This window comes from Phyllobates terribilis, unplaced genomic scaffold (genome assembly GCF_046119375.1).
Source record: "Phyllobates terribilis strain yellow unplaced genomic scaffold, ASM4611937v1 Scaffold_4__5_contigs__length_816908805, whole genome shotgun sequence".
Taxonomy (NCBI): domain Eukaryota; kingdom Metazoa; phylum Chordata; class Amphibia; order Anura; family Dendrobatidae; genus Phyllobates; species Phyllobates terribilis.
Window position 1 is genome coordinate 584,683,855 of NW_027362764.1, and position 19,509 is coordinate 584,703,363.

The following is a 19,509-nucleotide window of genomic DNA, read 5'->3' on the forward strand; positions in this document are numbered from 1 at the left end:
TGCTCTCTTCCTATTCTTTCCCGGTGGGTTCTGCTCTCTTCCTATTCTTTGGCAGTGGGTTCTGCTCTCTTCCTATTCTTTGGCAGTGGGTTCTGCTCTCTTCCTATTCTTTGTCAGTGGGTTCTGCTCTCTTCCTATTCTTTCTCTGTGGGTTCTGCTCTCTTCCTATTCTTTCCCGGTGGGTTCTGCTCTCTTCCTATTCTTTGTCAGTGGGTTCTGCTCTCTTCCTATTCTTCCTATTCTTTCTCTGTGGGTTCTGCTCTCTTCCTATTCTTTCCCGGTGGGTTCTGCTCTCTTCCTATTCTTTCCCGGTGGGTTCTGCTCTCTTCCTATTCTTTCCCGGTGGGCTCTGCTCTCTTCCTATTCTTTCCCGGTGGGCTCTGCTCTCTTCCTATTCTTTCTCGGTGGGTTCTGCTCTCTTCCTATTCTTTCCCGGTGGGTTCTGCTCTCTTCCTATTCTTTCCCGGTGGTTTCAGATCAGTTGCTATACTTTATTACTGGGTTCTGCTTCCTATGTTTTATACATACAAGAGAGGACCTCTTAAATATACTATGAAAGCAGCAGAATCCATTGTTATGTTGCTGTATCCACAGAGCTTATGATATGACCTTATTCTTAGAAATGTTACTGTGGCAAAATGCAAACTATAATTTATTCATAGTCACCAATCTCAGACATTGGCATAACTAGTACAGCAGTGAGCTCACACCTCCAGGCTCCTGCCACTATCACATACCTGGCAATCTCTTACATGTCCTTGGTTAGCCCGGCGCATTCACTCTCTCAGTTCAGTCCTTTTCCGTCTTCTCTTCTGGAAATACAGTCATGGCCAAAAGTTTTGAGAATGACACCAAAATTATATTTTCACATGATCTGCTGGCCTCTGGATTTTATTAGTGTTTGTCTGATGTTTATATCACATACAGAAATATAATTGCAATCATATTATGAGTACCAATAGGTTATATTGACAGAATGAGTTAATGCAGCAAGTCAATATTTGCAGTATTGCCCCTTCTTCTTCAAGACCTCTGTAATTCTCCCTAGCATGCTCTCAATCAACTTTTGGACCAAATCCTGACTGATAGCAGTCCATTCTTGCATAATCAATGTTTGCATTTTGCCAGAATTTGTTGGTTTTTGTTTGTCCACCCGTCTCTTGATGATTGACCACAAGTTCTCAATGGGATTAAGATCTGGGGAGTTTCCAGGCCATGGACCCAAAATCTCTGTTTTGTTCCATGAGCCATTTAGTTATCACCTTTGCTTTATGGCAAGGTGCTCCATCATGCTGGAAAAGGCATTGTTGGGCGCCAAACTGCTCTTGGACGGTTGGGAGAAGTTGCTCTTGGAGGACATTCTGGTACCATTCTTTATTCATGGCAGTGTTTTTAGGCAAGACTGTGAGTGAGGCGATTCCCTTGGCTGAGAAGCAACCCCACACATGAATGGTTTCAGGATGCTTTACAGTTGGCATGAGACAAGACAGGTGGTAGCGCTCACCTCTTCATCTCCGAATAAGCTGTTTTCTAGATGTCCCAAAAAATCGAAAAGGGGATTCATCAGAGAAAATGACTTTGCCCCAGTCCTCAGCAGTCCACTCCCTGTACCTTTTGCAGAATATCAGTCGGTCCCTGATGTTTTTTCTGGAGAGAAGTGGCTTCTTTGCTGCCCTCCTTGAAACCAGCCCTTGCTCAAAGAGTCTCCGCCTCACAGTGCGTGCAGAAGCACTCAGACCAGCCTGCTGCCATTCCTGAGCAAGCTCGGCACTGCTGGTAGTCCGATCCCGCAGCTGAAACAGTTTTAAGATACGGTCCTGGCGCTTGCTGGTCTTTCTTGGGCGCCCTGGAGCCTTTTTGACAACAATGGAAGCTCTCTCCTTGAAGTTCTTGATGATGCGATAGATTGTTGACTGAGGTGCAATCTTTGTAGCTGCGATACTCTTCCCTGTTAGGCCATTTTTGTGCAGTGCAATGATGGCTGCACGTGTTTCTTTAGAGATAACCATGGTTAACTGAAGAGAAACAATGATACCAAGAACCAGCCTCCTTTTAAAGTGTCCAGTGAGGTCATTCTTACTTAATCATGAGTGATTGATCGCCAGCCCTGTCCTCATCAACACCCACACCTGTGTTATTGGATCAATCACTGAAACAATGTTAACTGCTCCTTTTAAGGCAGGACTGCAATGATGTTGAAATGTGTTTTGGGGGTTAAAGTTCATTTTCTGGGCAAATATTGACTTTGCAAGTACAGTAATTGCTGTTAAGCTGATCACTCTTTGACATTCAGGAGTATATGCAAATTGCCATTACAATAAATGAAGCAGTAAACTTTGGAAAAATTACTACTTGTCTCATTCTCAATACTTTTGGCCTTGACTGTAGTGCAGCCACTTGTATGAATTCATGTATCTCTCCCCCACATTTGCCTTCTCTGGCTTTGAATGTTTCTTCATAGTCAGCCACCAGCATACAGAATCCGTCTGATACAACTGTCTCCTCACTTCTTGTAGCCACATACATTTCAATTGTCTAGTGGATGCACCCTTCATTCACAGGGTTAAAGGGGTGGTCCAACATACAAAGTAATTTGTATCCTAAATCCCCATCTATTTAATACCGTAATCTGAATTATTTTCTAATATACTTTAATTAAAAATTCCCTTTTCTTCCCTTATTACACTAACTGCTCTTCTATTTTTCTTTTATTACTTCCTTTTTTTTTTTTTTTTTGAGTATCCCAACATGCACTGGGATTCTCAAAACTGAGCATCATAAGGGGGCCGAGGCTGCGGTCCCTGTCACAGCCCGTGCCCCCTCCCTGAAATGAAGCATCATTGGTGCCGCTGGTTTCTGGGGCTAGACTAGACCCTGTGCACTGTGCACAATGACAGCGCGCTCCCGCACTGCCTCACATCAGCAGCAACAAGCCTGCAACAGTGATATATTTTCCACTATATGGTCACTGTTATGTGGTAATATTGCTCTAAGTACAGTGTTTTTTATTGATGATCATAATAGTGGGATTATTTAGCAATACTGGTTTTGGCATACTGGATTTTGTTCAGTTACAGTATGGAGATTATACTTGTATAGTGGTAATTTTTGGCAATTGTTCATTGTACTCTATAAATTTGAGACTACATCCATATCAGCCATATCACCACAAATGCACAAACATTTCACATTCACAGAACAGCCAGTAAGTCTGTGTGCTCTCACATACATTCAGTTCCACAAGCAACCATTTAGTAATGGAAGCTGCCTTCAAACAATTGTGAAAGAATGGCTCGTTCAAAGGCCATGTTCACACGTTGAGTATTTGGTCAGTATTTTACATTAGCATTTAAAAGCCAAAACCAGGAGTGGGTGAAAAATACAGAAGTGGTGACGTGTTTCTATTATACGTTTCCTTTGATTGTTCCTGTCCTGGTTTTGGCTTACAAATACTGATGTAAAATACTGACCAAATACTCAATGTGTGAACGTGGCCTAAGGAGCTCACAGAGTTCCAGCATGGTCCTGTAATCAGGGTTTTGGAGTCGGTAAGCCAAACCTCCGACTCAGTCTCCTCAATTTCCATGACTCCGACTCCCTCATACATGGCTCATGTTTAAGTGATAAATTTACTGTAGCCCAGATTCATCTCAGCTAAAAGTATAGACCCTTAGATCAGGAATAGGACAGACATTTATAGGACATTTCATAACTTTCCCAAATTATTATAAAAAAAATATTCCTCACAAACTACATTGAACTACTGGACCCAATTTATTATATATTTTAGGAGTCGGAGTTGGTCCATTTTATACCGATTCCACCAAAATGGGCTCAGACTCCACAGCCCTGCCTGTAAAGGCTGACACTAGTGCAACAAGTCAATTCACAAAATTGTTTCCATCCCAAGTATTCCATGATCAACTGTGAGTGGCATTATTGAAAAGTGGAAGCATTAAGCAATCACAGTAGTGCAGCCACTAAGCAGTCAGCCACATAAAGTTACAGAACGGAGTCCCCAAGTGCTGAGATCAGGGCCGGCTCCAGGTTTTTGTGGGCCCCGGTCGAAAAGTCTCATTGGGCCCCTTTAACACATACCACGATTCATGATGCACATATATATAGTACAAGGCCAAAGATTTCACTTCTTACATTACATGAGTGATATCTATAGTAAATTCTATAGCTCAGAAACCGGGGAATCCTCACAGTGCACAGTACGTGTCCAGGGGGGATTCAAACGTTTTCATTTTAGACCGGACAGCATAGTTCTCCATACAGTATTATAGGCACCACATAGTCCTCCATACAGTATTATGGGCCCCATATAATGCTTTTTTTAAAAAAAAAAAATCAAATACCTCTCCTCGCTGGTGGCAGGTCAGGACTCCTCAGCATCTTCTGGCTCTCTGCACTGTCAGAGCAGAGGGCGCGCTGTACTGATGCCATTGTGCCCTCTGACCAACGCTTCACAAGGTCAGAAGACGCTGGAACAGGGAGAGGTAAGTATTGCAAGGGCCGGGCCCCTGAGCAAGTAGGGGGCCCACTCGCAGGCGCTGGCACTACGCTCCCCTGACTCACTGGCCCCATAGTGCACCGGTGTCGGAGAGTGGCCTATCCCCCCACTTGCTCAGGGCCCCGCTGATGGCAGCCCTGACTGAGGTGCATAAAAGTCACCAAAGCTCTGCTGACCCCATAACTGCAGAGTCCTAAACATCATCTGGAATTAGCATCAGCAAAAGAAACTGTGCACCTGGAGCTTCATGACATGGGCTTCCATGACTGAACAGCTGCATAGAAGCCTTACATTACCAAGCACAATGCCAAGTGTCGGATGGAGGGGTGTAAAGCTGCCACCACAGGATTCTGGAGCAGCGGAAACGTGTTCTGTGGAGTAATGAATCATGGCTCTTTATTTAGCATCTTGTGGATCCACTGGGCTTGGTCAATGCCAGGAGAACATTAGCTGTCAACTGTAAAGTTTGGTGGAGGAGGGATAATGCTATGGGGCTGTTTTTCAAGGGTTGGTCTAGGACCTTTAGTTCCAGTGAAGGGAAATCTTAATGGGGTTGGTCCGGTCCAAAGCAATAAGTCTCCAGTCACTCTGTGTGACAGCTGACTCATGAATCCTCCAGTGCACGCACTGTGCACTGCAGGGATTTGCTTGTTTCTGATCCGGGATTGGAGGGTATGTATGCATTATACATACTCCCGGCCAGTGGGCGTGGCCTCACTCCATACACTTGCATTGAGCGAGGCCACGTCCTGACTAGTGATGCGGCTGTCCAGTGGGCGGGCCAACTAGTGGGCACAGCCTCGCTCAATACAAGTGTACTAGTCGGGCTCTGGCCGGGAGTATGTATAACGCTCAGAAATCGACGAATCTCCACAGAGCACAGTGCCTGTGCTGGGGGGATTCATAAGTCTGCAGTCACACAGTGAGGCTTTGGACCGGACAATCCCTTTAATGCTTCAACATAAGATATTTTGGACAATTTTATGCGTCCAGCTTTATAGGAACAGTGTGGGGAAGGCCTTTTCTATTCCATCATGAGCACAAAGCAAGGCCCTCTCTCGCCCAACATCAGAGTCTGATTTTACAAATGCTCTTCTGAATAAGCAATAATTTCCACTCCAAAATCCTGTAAAAAGCCGTCACAGAAGAGTGGAAGATATGAAGGGGGAGGAAGAACAGTAAAGCCTATGGATTTAGAATGGGATATCATAAAAGCTCTTATATGTGTAATATATAGGTGTCCCAATACCATAGTGTATTTATACCTTGTTTTACCTATACAAATAAACACAGGACATAAGTGCAGATCTCCTTCCTTTTATTTTCTTTGAGGAAATATAAAAGTGCAAGTTCTTTATTACATAATACCACAATAAATATGCTAAGTTTTAGCTAATATGTACAGTTCAAGTGAGAAGTCAATTCTAAGAGAAAATATTGTCAGTGATGACAGTGAATAAATGTGAGGCTGCACAATGTGTCCGCTGCCCCCTTATTGCTATTAGACAATGCCTCCGAGTATGGAACGACAGTGTGCTTCTTATCAGGTAACCACCGCCGCCTCCAGTCCGGAGACCATGGCCTACACATGGCCGCTGTTCCTCCCAGTAGTTTCATGCGATGCATCTCAGCGTTGAGTATTCTGGAAATGTATCATGACCCAATGACTGCTCTCATCACAGACAAAGTCTAATAGAGGCGCTACTTCTCACATGTGACATCATGGCCACAACACCCGACCCTCCATGATTCTAATGAACCACATAATAGGGGTTTGCAGAGAAAAATATGGCTGCTTTCTTCCAAAAACAGAGCCATGGATTGTCTCTGTATTGCAGCTTGACACCATTAAAGTGAATGGAGCTAAACTGTAATACTGCAGACAGCCTGTGGACAGGTGTGGCGCTGTTTTTAGAGAAAAAGTCATCTTTTTCTAATCCTGGGTAACCCCTTTAGGTGCGTCCATATTACCACCCTGTGCATCCATCCATAGTAGGGTTATGAATTAAAGCTGTGATGTACAACCTGAAATTAAAGACAGTTAAAACTGAATTTATAACACCTAAATGTAATAATCTAAGATGTAGATCAGGAGATCTGATCATATATTAGTAATGACACACACCACCACACAGATTTCTGGTTTGGAAATAACAAAAAATAAAGGGAGACTCCTTACATTACTGACATTTGAATACTTTAGATTAAAACTGAAGATAAAGGGGCATTCTGAGATTAGGAGCAAGGGTCTGCTTTATTGTACAGAAACAGCAGCACTCTGGTCCATGGGTTGGAGTTTGGCATTGCCTCATTTACTTGAATGAGTTATCCCACAATTATCACCCATCTACAGGACCCCCACCGATCCCAAAATCCTGTATGAAGGGAGCGCACACGTTAACCAATGATCTAATCAGGTCTATGGGAGTGCTAGTACGCACGAGTCACCTATAAGCCTATATGGTCGTACGCACGCGTCACCGCCAAACCTATATGGTCGTACGCACGCGTCACCGCCAAACCTATATGGTCGTACGCACGCGTCACCTACAAGCCTATAGGGTCGTACGCACGCGTCACCGCCAAACCTATAGGGTCGTACGCACGCGTCACCGCAAATCCTATAGGGTCGTACGCACGCGTCACCGCCAAACCTATAGGGTCGTACGCACGCGTCACCGCCAAACCTATAGGGTCGTACGCACGCGTCACCGCCAAACCTATAGGGTCGTACGCACGCGTCACCGCCAAACCTATAGGGTCGTACGCACGCGTCACCGCCAAACCTATAGGGTCGTACGCACGCGTCACCGCCAAACCTATAGGGTCGTACGCACGCGTCACCGCCAAACCTATAGGGTCGTACGCACGCGTCACCGCCAAACCTATAGGGTCGTACGCACGCGTCACCGCCAAACCTATAGGGTCGTACGCACGCGTCACCGCCAATCCTATAGGGTCGTACACACGCGTCACCGCCAATCCTATAGGGTCGTACGCACGCGTCACCGCCAATCCTATAGGGTCGTACGCACGCGTCACCGCCAATCCTATATGGTTGTACGCACGCGTCACTGCCAATCCTATATGGTTGTACGCACGCGTCACCGCCAATCCTATATGGTTGTACGCACGCGTCACCGCCAATCCTATATGGTTGTACGCACGCGTCACCGCCAATCCTATATGGTCGTATGCACGCGTCACCGCCAAACCTGTATCCAGTGAAAAGAGTGGTGGTCACACATGCACACTAATTCATCATTCACATTGGGCGCTGCATGTAGTTGGTGGGAGTGCTGGCAATGACACATTTATTACCTATAGTGTGAATAAGGAATATATGCTATTTGTGGGATAAGCGTTTTAAAGGGGTTAGTCCCTTTTCAGAAAATATTTGTTCCTGGCTGCAGTTTTAATAAAAAAACGAACCACGCTTTACTCACCATCCTTGGGTCCAGCTCTGTGTCTCTGGCACTGCTCCCCATATCTGGTATTGGCAGCAGCATGAATGTCAATTCAAGAGCGTAGCACATAGTGAGATCAGCGGCTCCGAGAGGGTGTTCGGTCTACATGGGCTGAGCCGCTGTGCTCACTGATTGGCTGCCGTGCTGTTGATATGAAGCGATCACATTAAACACTGTCGGGGAACCCAAAAGCTCAGGAAATTCATGCAGCTCCTGTCTATGGCGGCCAGAGAGCACTGACCGGGGTTGCGCACGGTGATCAGCTCATCTCTACCGGTGACTGTCAGAAATTGAAAGACTGGATCTTATGGGAGACAGCTCTACTTTTTGTTTTCTCTGGAATAAAACACAGGAAAATCTGCTGTAATAACATGACCCGAATCCATTATTAAAGAACCTTTGAATCAACGTCTACTGTATTATAGCTGGGCCGATGACGGGTGAATATGTTTACATGGGTTATCTGGTTCAGAAAACTCAACTTCATATACTCTATTGGGGCATTTGTAGTTACTACAAAGGAGAACCTCAATTGTGACCTCCAACTATAAGCCAAACAGAGAGCAGCTACAAAGAGCGTCTGCATTACTTGCACTGCCTATTCATTTCACTGGCCATTGTGTTATATGAAATTTGGCAGCCGGGCAACTTGTGATCAGAGTGCCTCACCACCTAGCGTTCTCATCTATTACCCACTATGATGGGTTTAATCGGAAACCAATTTGCCTCTCGGTATATTTATGGAATCGGTCCCCACTGGGAGGACATAACGCTATATAATCTGATGCGTTGTGTGAATCCCCATGAAGAACTATAGACGTGCCACGAGTACTGTGAAAATTGAGGGGACTTTTCGTGGGGAAAAATAATTATGGTAAAGGTAGGCAAGGAGGTGAGGGGTTTTAGGGAGGGAATGGTCACTGTAGGTGTTTAGTTAACATGCAGTGAAGTTGTGGATAACCCATCCTTTTGGATTCCAGGTGTGATCAAGACAATATAGAGGCAGTGTTTCAGGAAATATGTAAAGAATACTATAGGTTTAACATCAGGGTTGCTCTGTAGTGGGGGGGACATAGGCTGTAGAGTAGATCCCCCAAACTGATCAGGCGTAGATAGTACTTGGTCATCCCAACCAACCGTCTTGCCTACCAGGATGTTGGGTGTTGGATGGCCCTGCTACCACACTAATAAATGGAGGCCGGGGACAGATCTATAGCTGTAGCTATGCACAATTGCAAGAGGTTTCAGAACCAGGGCCAGATAAGAAGAACAAAGGCACCCCCGTCACCCCTGGTAGTGTTAATTCTAATATCCCCACCCTCCCCCACAATAGTCACTGCAAGAGGGCCGAGCGGTGATGACCAGTGGTCACGGGTGGTGGGTGATCTGTCATAGCGGCAGCACTGCAGGAGAGCCCAGTGGCGATACACCCCAGAGGTGGAGTCCAAGAGGGGCCCCCTGTGTCAGACTGGGCAGAACGGGAGGGATGGGGTGGAGTGGATTAAATTGTTTGCTATGGATCCCTGGCTCTCTCACTTACGCACTTGGTAAATGCTCTATACAGTCATTAATATAAAATTGGTGAGAAGATACATTTTGCAGAATTACCATGTAAACCCAGTTAAGTCACTGAGTATCTGCACAGGTGAAAAATATAATATAAAAGACATTAAAGGGGTTCTCCACTACTAGGATAACTCATTTTTGATCTAATGTTTGGCCCTGATAAAATAAAAAAGTTTATACTCCCCTCTCATGCTGGCGCCGTTCCAGTGGTGTCAGCACTCGTGGTCCCGGGGCTCTCATGCTGTTGTTGTGACACGCGAGCCTGGTGCCCAATCAGTGGTGGTGTCCCCGCCATTTGTCGAATTGAAAATAAAGAGAAAGCTGATCTGACTTCCTCTTCATGTTCAATTCGTACGAAGGAGAGGACACGAGCGCTGATTGGGTGCCAGGATCACATGTCACAACAACAGCATGAGAGCCCCGGGACCTCGAGTGCTGACACCGCTGGAACGGCGCAGGCGAGGGAGAGGAATACAGGCTTTTTTATTTTAATCGGGGACAAGAGTGGGGTATGAGAAGGGGTTGTCCAAGTGGTGGACAACTTGTTTAAGTCTGCTGTTCTGATCTGATGAGGGGAATATGATAAGAACAAGGCCATGTACAGATAAATATGAAGAATTTTAATAAACTACCAAAGGAGACTCCATTTTGGACACTCACAAAGATTCTAGAAAAATCTGCGTGAAGCCCATCTTTACCTTTTTAGGCTGCGTGCCCACTATGCGTTTTTCAAGCGTTTTTGCCACGGAATTTCCGCTGCGAAAACGCTTAAAAAACACTTGGTAATAAGTGCCCCATGGTCCCCAATGATAATCTGCATGTGCTGTGCAAATTTCCACTGCGGATTATCATTGCGGAAAAATACGCAGCATGTCCATTAATTTTGCGGACATGCAGTGTAATTGTCGCCATTAACTTGCACTGAAACGCTTAATATCCGTGTGAACACATTTGCACACAAGGATATTATGTGATTCTATATGCAGACTCCTCCAGACCTGGGTACCATAGAACCTGTTAAAAAAGAATTTAAAATAAAAAATAAAGATTATACTTACCTTCCGATGGCCCCCGGTGTTTTCTCCGCTCCATCCGATCTGTTGTATGGGTTGTGGAAGGCAAGTATAATCTTTATATGTGACGTCGGTGGTCGCGTGACCAGTCACCTGACTCAATGACATCACCGCAGGTCCTTTCACACCACCGCGACCCATACAACAGACCGGACGGAGCGGAGAAAACACCGGGGGCCATCGTAAGGCAAGTATAATCTTTATCTTTTACCATTTTTATTCTTTTTTTTTAACTATTAACTTGGTAACACTATATAAATCCATGCCGGTTGCATGGATTTATATAGTGTGACCACGTTGTCAAGCACTTTTCCAAGTGATGCTAAAATCGATTGGAAAAGTGCTTGATAACCCGCATACAGAAATGCGTGCAAAAACGCTTGACAAACGCTTCTACTTGGCAGGAAAAACGCATGTAAAATCCGCAATCGTTTCTCCTGCCAGGGAGATGCGGAAAAAATATGCAGCATTTCTGTATTGTGGGCACTAAGCCTTATTAGGAGTCCTTAGTGGCCATTTTTTCTCTCTAAATGTGGCTGTGACAAAGAATCTAGTCCTATGATGATAATGGCAACACAGTTTGGGATATCTTCCTATAAGGGCTCGTGCACTTAGATGTCTTATAGAAAGGTCCAACTTCAGAGCTGTAAAGAGACCCACAAGCTTCGTTGGGGCCCTACCGTAACTTAACATTCCTACAATTTCAGGGTTATCTAGAAAAGTCACTGCCATAAACGAACACCAAAAGTCATATGGATGAACTGTCACATAGCAGAGCTAAAGAGCTTGTACAGTGCTAAAGCCAATTACCATGTGGGGTGTGGGAAATGTAATATATGAACTGGAATAAAGAGTATTACGGTATCATGTTAAAACTTTTATTCTAATACAATGTTAACATTTAAACAAGGTTTATATTAATTTTCATCTATATTCCTATCCACTAGGAGGGGTTGGTTTCACATTCTAAACCTTAAAGGGAATCTGTCAGTAGGATCGTCTCCCCTAAGCCATCTATATGGGCATGTAGGTCATAGGAAGCTGAATAAAATAATATCTTGATATCTGTGATCCAATGTTTTATTCCACAGAAATCCGTGTTTTTCTTATATCTAGATAAGCTGTTCAGGTCTACGGGTCGGACACTGGTCTGTATGAGAAGCCGCTTCCATAGATTATAATAAACAAAAGGAGTAACCAGTGTGATGTATAATGGTTACCAGCATTACCAGTGTGATATGTAATGGTTACCAGTGTGATGTGTAATGGCCGCTCTCTACTCTCCTGATGTCACTGCAGAGCTGTGTGTGATTATACCTGACACATCCGCAGCCTCCTCTCAGCTTCCATCTCACAGGCAGACAATGGTGCAATACAGCAGAGTTGTGAGAGCTGCAGCTGCTAACGTGTTAGTAATGAGACAAAGTTCAGTTCTCCTGTTCTGTGTTAGTTACATGTCTCACTCCTTTCATTTAAAACAAGCTCTGGTGGCAGATTCTCAGGGAGATCTGTGTCCGGCCCATAGATCTTAACAGCTCATTTACATATTAAGAAAAACGTGGATGTCTCTGGAATAAGACATCTGATTGCAGATATCAAGGTATCGTTTTATTCAGCTTCCCATGATCTACATGCCCAGATAGACGGCTTAGGAGGGTTGATCCTACTGACAGATTCCCTTTAACAACATTGACCAAGTCGCTGGGTGGACATGGTGTATTCAATAGATATTTCAGTATTGTTCTAAGCATTAGTAATGTAACAATATAGTAATTTGTAGGGTTTGGACATCTGGCTCCATCTTTCTTCTATGCTGTATTTCCTTCTAGTAATAGCTTATGGTCAGGTAATAATCTCTATAACAGTAATAGTCAGTTGATGACTACTGACCTCTCTACAGGTGCCACATTTAGAGGAATTATTGTGTAGGGAAATTTCAGCCGTGTCGGATTGCTTTATTAAATCACTACTGAGTAGTCCAAAAAAAAAAGGTAATACCATGGTTATGTGACACAATTAACTCTTCATGTCCAAGTGGAGAATAATGTCCATGAGCGTTATTACATTGGAAGAGATGAATGCACTGTGCACCGCCATTCGGAAGTTTTTCATTCAATGTATTGTTATAGGGTTCTCCATTACTGCCCCTTTGGCATCATAGCTAATGTAGATCAAAGAGTTTTCCTTGTACATGTAGCATATGTAGACATGCTCCAGGGAAGGTAAAGTGGCACTTCAGCATCACTCCCCTATTCTCCAATCCATATGGCCATACCTTCAGGGGACACATCTGCCGGAGACCCAAATGCTGACTTCAGCTGCGTAAGTGAAAGTGGCATCAGCAGAGAACCCGTTTTACAGACACCAATGTCGAACATGTTTTGCTCTCCTTAACATTAAATGCAGAATACCAGATTTTCAATTAATTGTGTTTTGGAAACAGATTTCCCTAAAAGTACAATTAAAACTTTCTAACCCCATTTTTACCAGTATGGTTCCCTTTCACCTTGAAAAAAAAAAAAAAGAATTGTAGCACACGCAGAATGAATATACCACAAATATTAAGTGCCCAGTAAATAGACGACAATATCCCTGAATTCAACAAAAAGTCAATTTTCAAGTACATACAGAAGCAAAAAGTGCTACAACTTTTTGTATTGCCTTTTACCAACCTTCAGGGCTGGATAATTTTTTTTTTTTTTAATTTAGTCTTTGCCGATTGATCCATTTTACCTGTTCAAAACAAAGGAGGCCACGACACATGCTCCTGACTAAGCAACTGAAAAGGCAATTTCTGCCGTCATTTTTCTTACGGTAAATGGCTGACTCAAGTCCATAGACATAAAAATTATGGGGACGAGTTTCTATATCATAATGAGGAGACCGTTTATACCCTGAGCGGCGACATTTAAAAGAAAGCTCAGATAATCCTGCTGATGAACGTTAGAAGCTTCTTCCTCCCATCTTATCACCCGATCATCATATTTCCAGGTTTTTCCCCAGTCACTGAGGATATTAGGGTAACATGCCAGTTTTACTAGGTGGCAGATCTGACAAGATCACGTCGATCACTGAGTTGTGTGTGCTTTTCTCACGCAGAAAAATAGTAGCAGCAGTTCAGCTCACACAACCTTGTGTTTTATAGACCATATATTAGCCTAATATTAGAACCAGGTAGCCTACTAATATAATACAGCAGAAGGAACATAATATATAACTAAAACAGTAAAAACGTAATAAAAAAAAAAATCAAGGGCGAAGTGAGCTAAACTGCTGCGCCAGCTTTGATTGACACCAGGGTTAAACGGACATGCTACACAGGCCATTCCCATCGCCTCTAGGACGGACATCCAAGGTAGCAACGTCCTACTCAATTACGTTATTTAGCGCATAGTCCTACTTTTCCAGCTTGTGAATTCTCTTTCTGTCCAGCTCTACTGCTGCTGTGAATAGTCCTAAGTCTCCGGCACAGGCGGCTTTCTAAGGAAACTGTTAGACCCAGGTCATCATCCACAATCTGCCATTTTAATCCCCTGCTTTGTGGTAAAGTGCGGAAAGCTGTGTGGGATTTAAGAGTCACGTCCTCCTCTCCGTCACTGAGGGACCACTTCCCTGAGAGAGGCCAAGGCTGCGTGGATACGGACATGTAACCTGTTCTCGAAATCATAGCCGGCGTATTCCTCCTGCAACAGCCATTAAAAAGAAGAATGTAAGAACTTCAGTCTGTGAAATCAGTCAGGGTGTATAAACTGAATGTATAGAACATATAGCAGACTATTATTGAAAGGGTTAAAATTGCAAAACAAGCAACTTTGAATTTTACTCGTTATTAAAATCCTCACATTCACACTCGTTGCCTAAGGTACCAGACACTTCTACAGTCCTATCAGAAGTTGTCAGTCTCCTAGGCATGGAGCACAGCGCTTACAAGCTCTTTTCAAAACAGCTTGTAAGCGCTGCTCTGAAGTTGGCCGAATCTGGCCAGCTTCAGTGCCCATTTTGTCTGTCAATGCAATGGATGCAAATTTTGCTTCTGCTTACAACATCGAAGAGTGCAAACTTCAGGCCAACGGTGGGACAATGCCACTGATCTGAAAGGTCAATGGATCAGGAGCAAAGCGTCCCCGGCTCCTGAACTGCAACGGTTAGATCTACCCCTTTATTATGATTAAGTCATTGATAATATTACCTTTGCTTGAAACAGTAATGCTTTCCCCTTTCCAACGGTCTGTTATAAAATAAGAAAATAAAATATCAAGATGTAATCATTAACTTTTCTGGAATACAAAGATTAAGATATGTTGAATGCTTGTCAATGCTTATATCCATCTCTTCATGGGGGACCCAACTATCCATGCTATGTCTTTTCTAGAAACCCCTGGATCCCATAAAAATAGATTAATGAAAACGGTCATCGTCTACTTGGACCACAATTACTAAGCGGTTTCCATCTGCTGTTGGTGTGAAATGGACTCGGTTATCACCATGGACTAGTCTAAGTAAGGGATGGCATAAAAAATACTATTTACTCATAATAACATTTCAGAAGATTAAAAGGCTATACTTACCTTGTCCAAGAAGAATCATTTTCTACCTGCTATGTTCATGGAATATATTGAATGCCATTAACCCCTTACTGACATATGACGCACTGGTACATCATATGCCAGGTCCCAGTCTTTGATGGAGGCTCAGGAGCTGAGAACCTTTGCCAGCAGTTGATGGCTTTGAGGGCTCGTGCAGACCGCCGTAATAATCAGATGAGTGCTATCCGTCATTTTGAAGAATAGCACTTGTCCCTATATTCTATGGTGCTGTGCATATGTAAAAAATCTCTGCATGCCCGAGTTTGAGGCGATATTTGGATATCACTCGGCCATGCAATCACTTGGAGTCCGTGGAAAACATCGGACTGCACTCGGATGACATCTGAGTGCGGTCTGATTTCCATGGACTAACACAATGGATAAAACATAGAAATTTTTTTTTCCTAACTTTTCCACATCCGAGAAAATCTGATCACACAGTCATTAGCATCACTGATCTGATTTTCTCAGATGACAAAAAATACGCTAGTCTGCAACTAGACTAATATTCAGCCATCAACTGCAGCTCTATCCATAGTTGTTAACCTATTAAATGTCGCTGTCAATCTGTGACAGGGACATTTACAGCATGAATCCCCGGGGGTGCGCTGTTCTAATCTCCCATTGGCACGCCGTCGACCCGATTGCTGAATGCGATATACAGCAATCCTGTGGTATTGAAGTATATAGCACAAACATCAGATTAAAAGTAGCAAATGCAGTAAAAGCTAAAAAAGAAAAATAATAATAAAAAAAATGATGTTTTAAAACACAAAAATTCAAATTACCCCCCCATTTTCCCCATTAAAATTAAAAAATAAAAAAAACAAAAAACACACATATGATTACATTCGTAATAGTCCAATTTATCAATATATAAAATGAATTCACTTTGATCGGTAAATGGCGGAACAAGAAAAAAAAATAATAAAAAAAAAAAAAAAAACATCAAAATTCCAGTTTTACGGCCGCTGCAACAGTGCTAAAAATATAATAATAATAAGAGGCGATGAAAACATCATTTGTACCCCAAAATGGGATCAATAAAAATGTCAGTGCATGGCGCAAAAAAACAATCCCTCGCAATCGTTCAATAACGCAAAAATTGAAAATGCTACACAGCTTTCAGAATGTGGTGATTTTTTTTTTTTTTTTTCAAATTTTTCAATTTATTTTCACCACTTAAATAAAAACTATACATATTTGGTATAGTTATAATTGTTCCGACCTGAGGAATCATATTTCCAGGTCATTTTTACCATATAATGAAGGATGTAAACAGAAAAAGGCAAAAAAATCACCATGTTGGGAAGGGACTAATGGCTGTATACTTTCTGATAAGATGAGAGGTCAGCTAACCCAGTCTTCTCAGTTACATACAGTTATCACACAATGTATAACAAATCCCAACATGGGGAAATGTGTTATTACTAGTGTTGAGCGATACCTTCCGATATCAGGAAATATCGTATCGGACCGATACCCAAAAAGTATCGGATATCGCCGATTCCGATACCGGAAACCAATGCAAGTCAATGAGACACAAATATCGGAATGAAAATAAACCCTTTCTTTCCTTGTAGGTTAATTCTACATGAAGTAAAACAACTAAGAATAATGTAGAATGTATTATGCGAAAAGCCGGCAATTCAGCAGCGGCATACACCGGTACCCGACAATTTACAACAGAAAGAATAGAGCTTCACACATAGATTAGATAGATAGAAACATGTCAGTCACATATATATGAAGTACAGTGACAGTGTCACTTACTGTACTTGTCATTTAGTGTAAAGGATTTATTTAAAAATATAATTGTGTTTTCATGCACTGTCTCTTTAAAAAAGCCGGCCGGCAATTCAGCATCTGTACCCGACAATTTATAACAGACAGAATAGAGCTTCACACATAGATTAGATAGAAACATGTCAGTCACATATATATGAAGTACAGTGATAGTGTTGATTACTGTACTTGTCATTTAGTGTTAAAATAAAGGATTTATTTAAAAAAAAATTGGCGTGGGGTTCCCCTTAATTTTAGTCTCTAGCGGAGGTTAAGCAGACAGCTGGGGCAGATGTTTGAAGCCTGGGAAGGGGTAATACCCACGGAGCTTCCCAGGCTACTAATATCAGCCCCCAGCTGAATACCTAGCCTTTACTAGCTATTAAAATGGGGGACCCCCTCAAAAAAATGACGTGGGGTCCCCCCTAATTTAATAGCTAGCAAAGGCTAGGCAGACAGCTGGGGGCTGATATTAATAGCCCAGGAAGGGTGCCATGAATATTGGCCCCCTCCCAGGCTAGAAACACCAGCCGTCAGCCGCCCCAGAAATGGCGCCAATTCTGGCACTTAGCCTCGCTCTTCCCACTGCCCTGTAGCGGTGGCAGGGGGTAATAGGGCTGGGGTTGATGTCAGCTTATAATGCCAGCTGACATCAAGCCCAGGTTAGTAATGGAGAGGCGTCTATAAGACACCCCCATTACTAACCCCATAGTCAAAGTTAAAAAAAAAACAAACACCCAGAATAAAATCCTTTAATTGAAATAAACACACAATTCTTTATTGTTCTAAATTAAACCATACTTACCATCACGCCCATTCCAGCAGAAGCCAACGATCTCCTGCAATAAAAGAAAAATAATAAAGCAACCTCATCCTTACCTTTCCATGGTTCCCACGACAGCTTCAGCTCTGCTACATCGAGATGACAGGCTGGACCGCAGCAGAACGCTGCCATCCAGCCTGTCATCCCGCAGACACTGAGAAGCGCAGGCTTGCTTGCGCTCCTCAGTGTCTCTCTGTGACGGCATCCAGATGAGCCGAGTTCATGTCCAATGAACTCGGCTCACCTCATGCACGTCACTGACAGCGTGGGAGAATTCTCCTGCACTCAGCGCTTCAGCGTGACGTGCATGAGGTGAGCTGAGTTCATTGGACATGACCTCACCTCATTCACGTCACTGACAGCGTGGGAAAATTCTCACGCTGAAGCGCTGAGTGCAGGAGAATTTTCCCACGCTGTCAGTGACGTGCATGAGGTGAGCCGAGTTCATTGGACATGACCTCGGCTCATCTTTATGCCGTCACAGAGAGACACTGAGGAGCGCAAGCAAGCCTGCGCTTCTCAGTGTCTGCGGGATGACAGGCTGGATGGCAGCGTTCTGCTGCGGTCCAGCCTGTCATCTCGATGTAGCAGAGCTGAAGCTGTCGTGGGAACCATGGAAAGGTAAGGATGAGGTTGCTTTATTATTTTTCTTTTATTGCAGGAGATCGTTGGCTTCAGCTGGAATGGGCGTGATGGTAAGTAGAGTTTAATTTAGAACAATAAAGAATTGTGTGTTTATTTCAATTAAAGGACTTTATTCTGGGTGTTGTGTTTTTTTTAAATACTTTACTAGAAATTCATGGCGATCATGTCTAATATTGGCGTGACCCCATGAATTTCGGGCTTAGGGCCAGCTGATAATGCCAAGCTGGCCTTAACCCCTTTATTACCCAGTGAGCCACCGCACCAGGGCCCTGGATGAGTTGGGTACAGCGCCAGAAGATGGCGCTTCTATGAATGCGCCATTTTCCGGGGTGGCTGCGGACTGCAATTTGCAGTGGGGGGGGGGGGGCCAGAAAGCTTGGGCCTCCCTGCACTGCGGATTCCAGCCCCCAGCTGCCTAGTTGTACCTGGCTGGACACAAAAATAGGGCGAAGCCACCCGTATTTTTTTTTTTAATTATTTCATGAAATTCATGAAATAATTAAGAAAAAAAGGGCTTCCCTATATTGTTGTGTCCAACCAGGTACAAATAGGCAGCTGGTGGTTGGGGGCAGTCCGTTCCTGCCTGCTGTACCTGGCTGGACACAAATATAGGGCAAAGCCCCACATCAATTTTTTTTTTAATTATTTCATGAATTTCCTGAAATAATTAAAAAAAAAATTGACGTGGGACTTCGCACTATATTTGTGTCCAGCCAGGTACAACTAGGCAGCTGGGGGATGGAATCTGCAGCGCAGGGAGGCCCAAGCTTTCGGCATCACCTGATACCTCAGCTGTTCATTTGAAATAACCGGCGGGAAAGCGCAGCACAGAACGGGAAAGCCGGCGGTGAAGTCTTTTCACTGCCGGCTTCCCCGCCCGGGTCCTTCGCTCCCCGCTCCTTGGTGCTGCGCTGCCCGCCCGGTCCTAACTTACGATCGGGATGGGAGGTGGCGAGGGGAGCGGAGGATCGGGGTGGGAGGCTGCGGGGAAGCAGTATGGGGCTGTGTGATTGTTTAAAAGCCGGCGGCTTTTTACTGCCCGCCGGCT

General features: G+C 43.8%; 1 protein-coding gene across 1 annotated transcript in view; it reads right to left on the bottom strand.

The window, feature by feature from the left end:
• Window positions 1-12,469: 12,469 nt before the first annotated feature.
• TTC39C (tetratricopeptide repeat domain 39C) overlaps window positions 12,470-19,509 on the bottom strand; it is a 116,517-nt gene continuing 109,477 nt past the window's right edge. Inside the window, 2 exon segments of the mRNA XM_073679181.1 lie at window positions 12,470-14,305; window positions 14,812-14,850. Coding sequence (XP_073535282.1) covers window positions 14,216-14,305; window positions 14,812-14,850 — 129 coding nt within the window. The 3' untranslated portion in view covers window positions 12,470-14,215.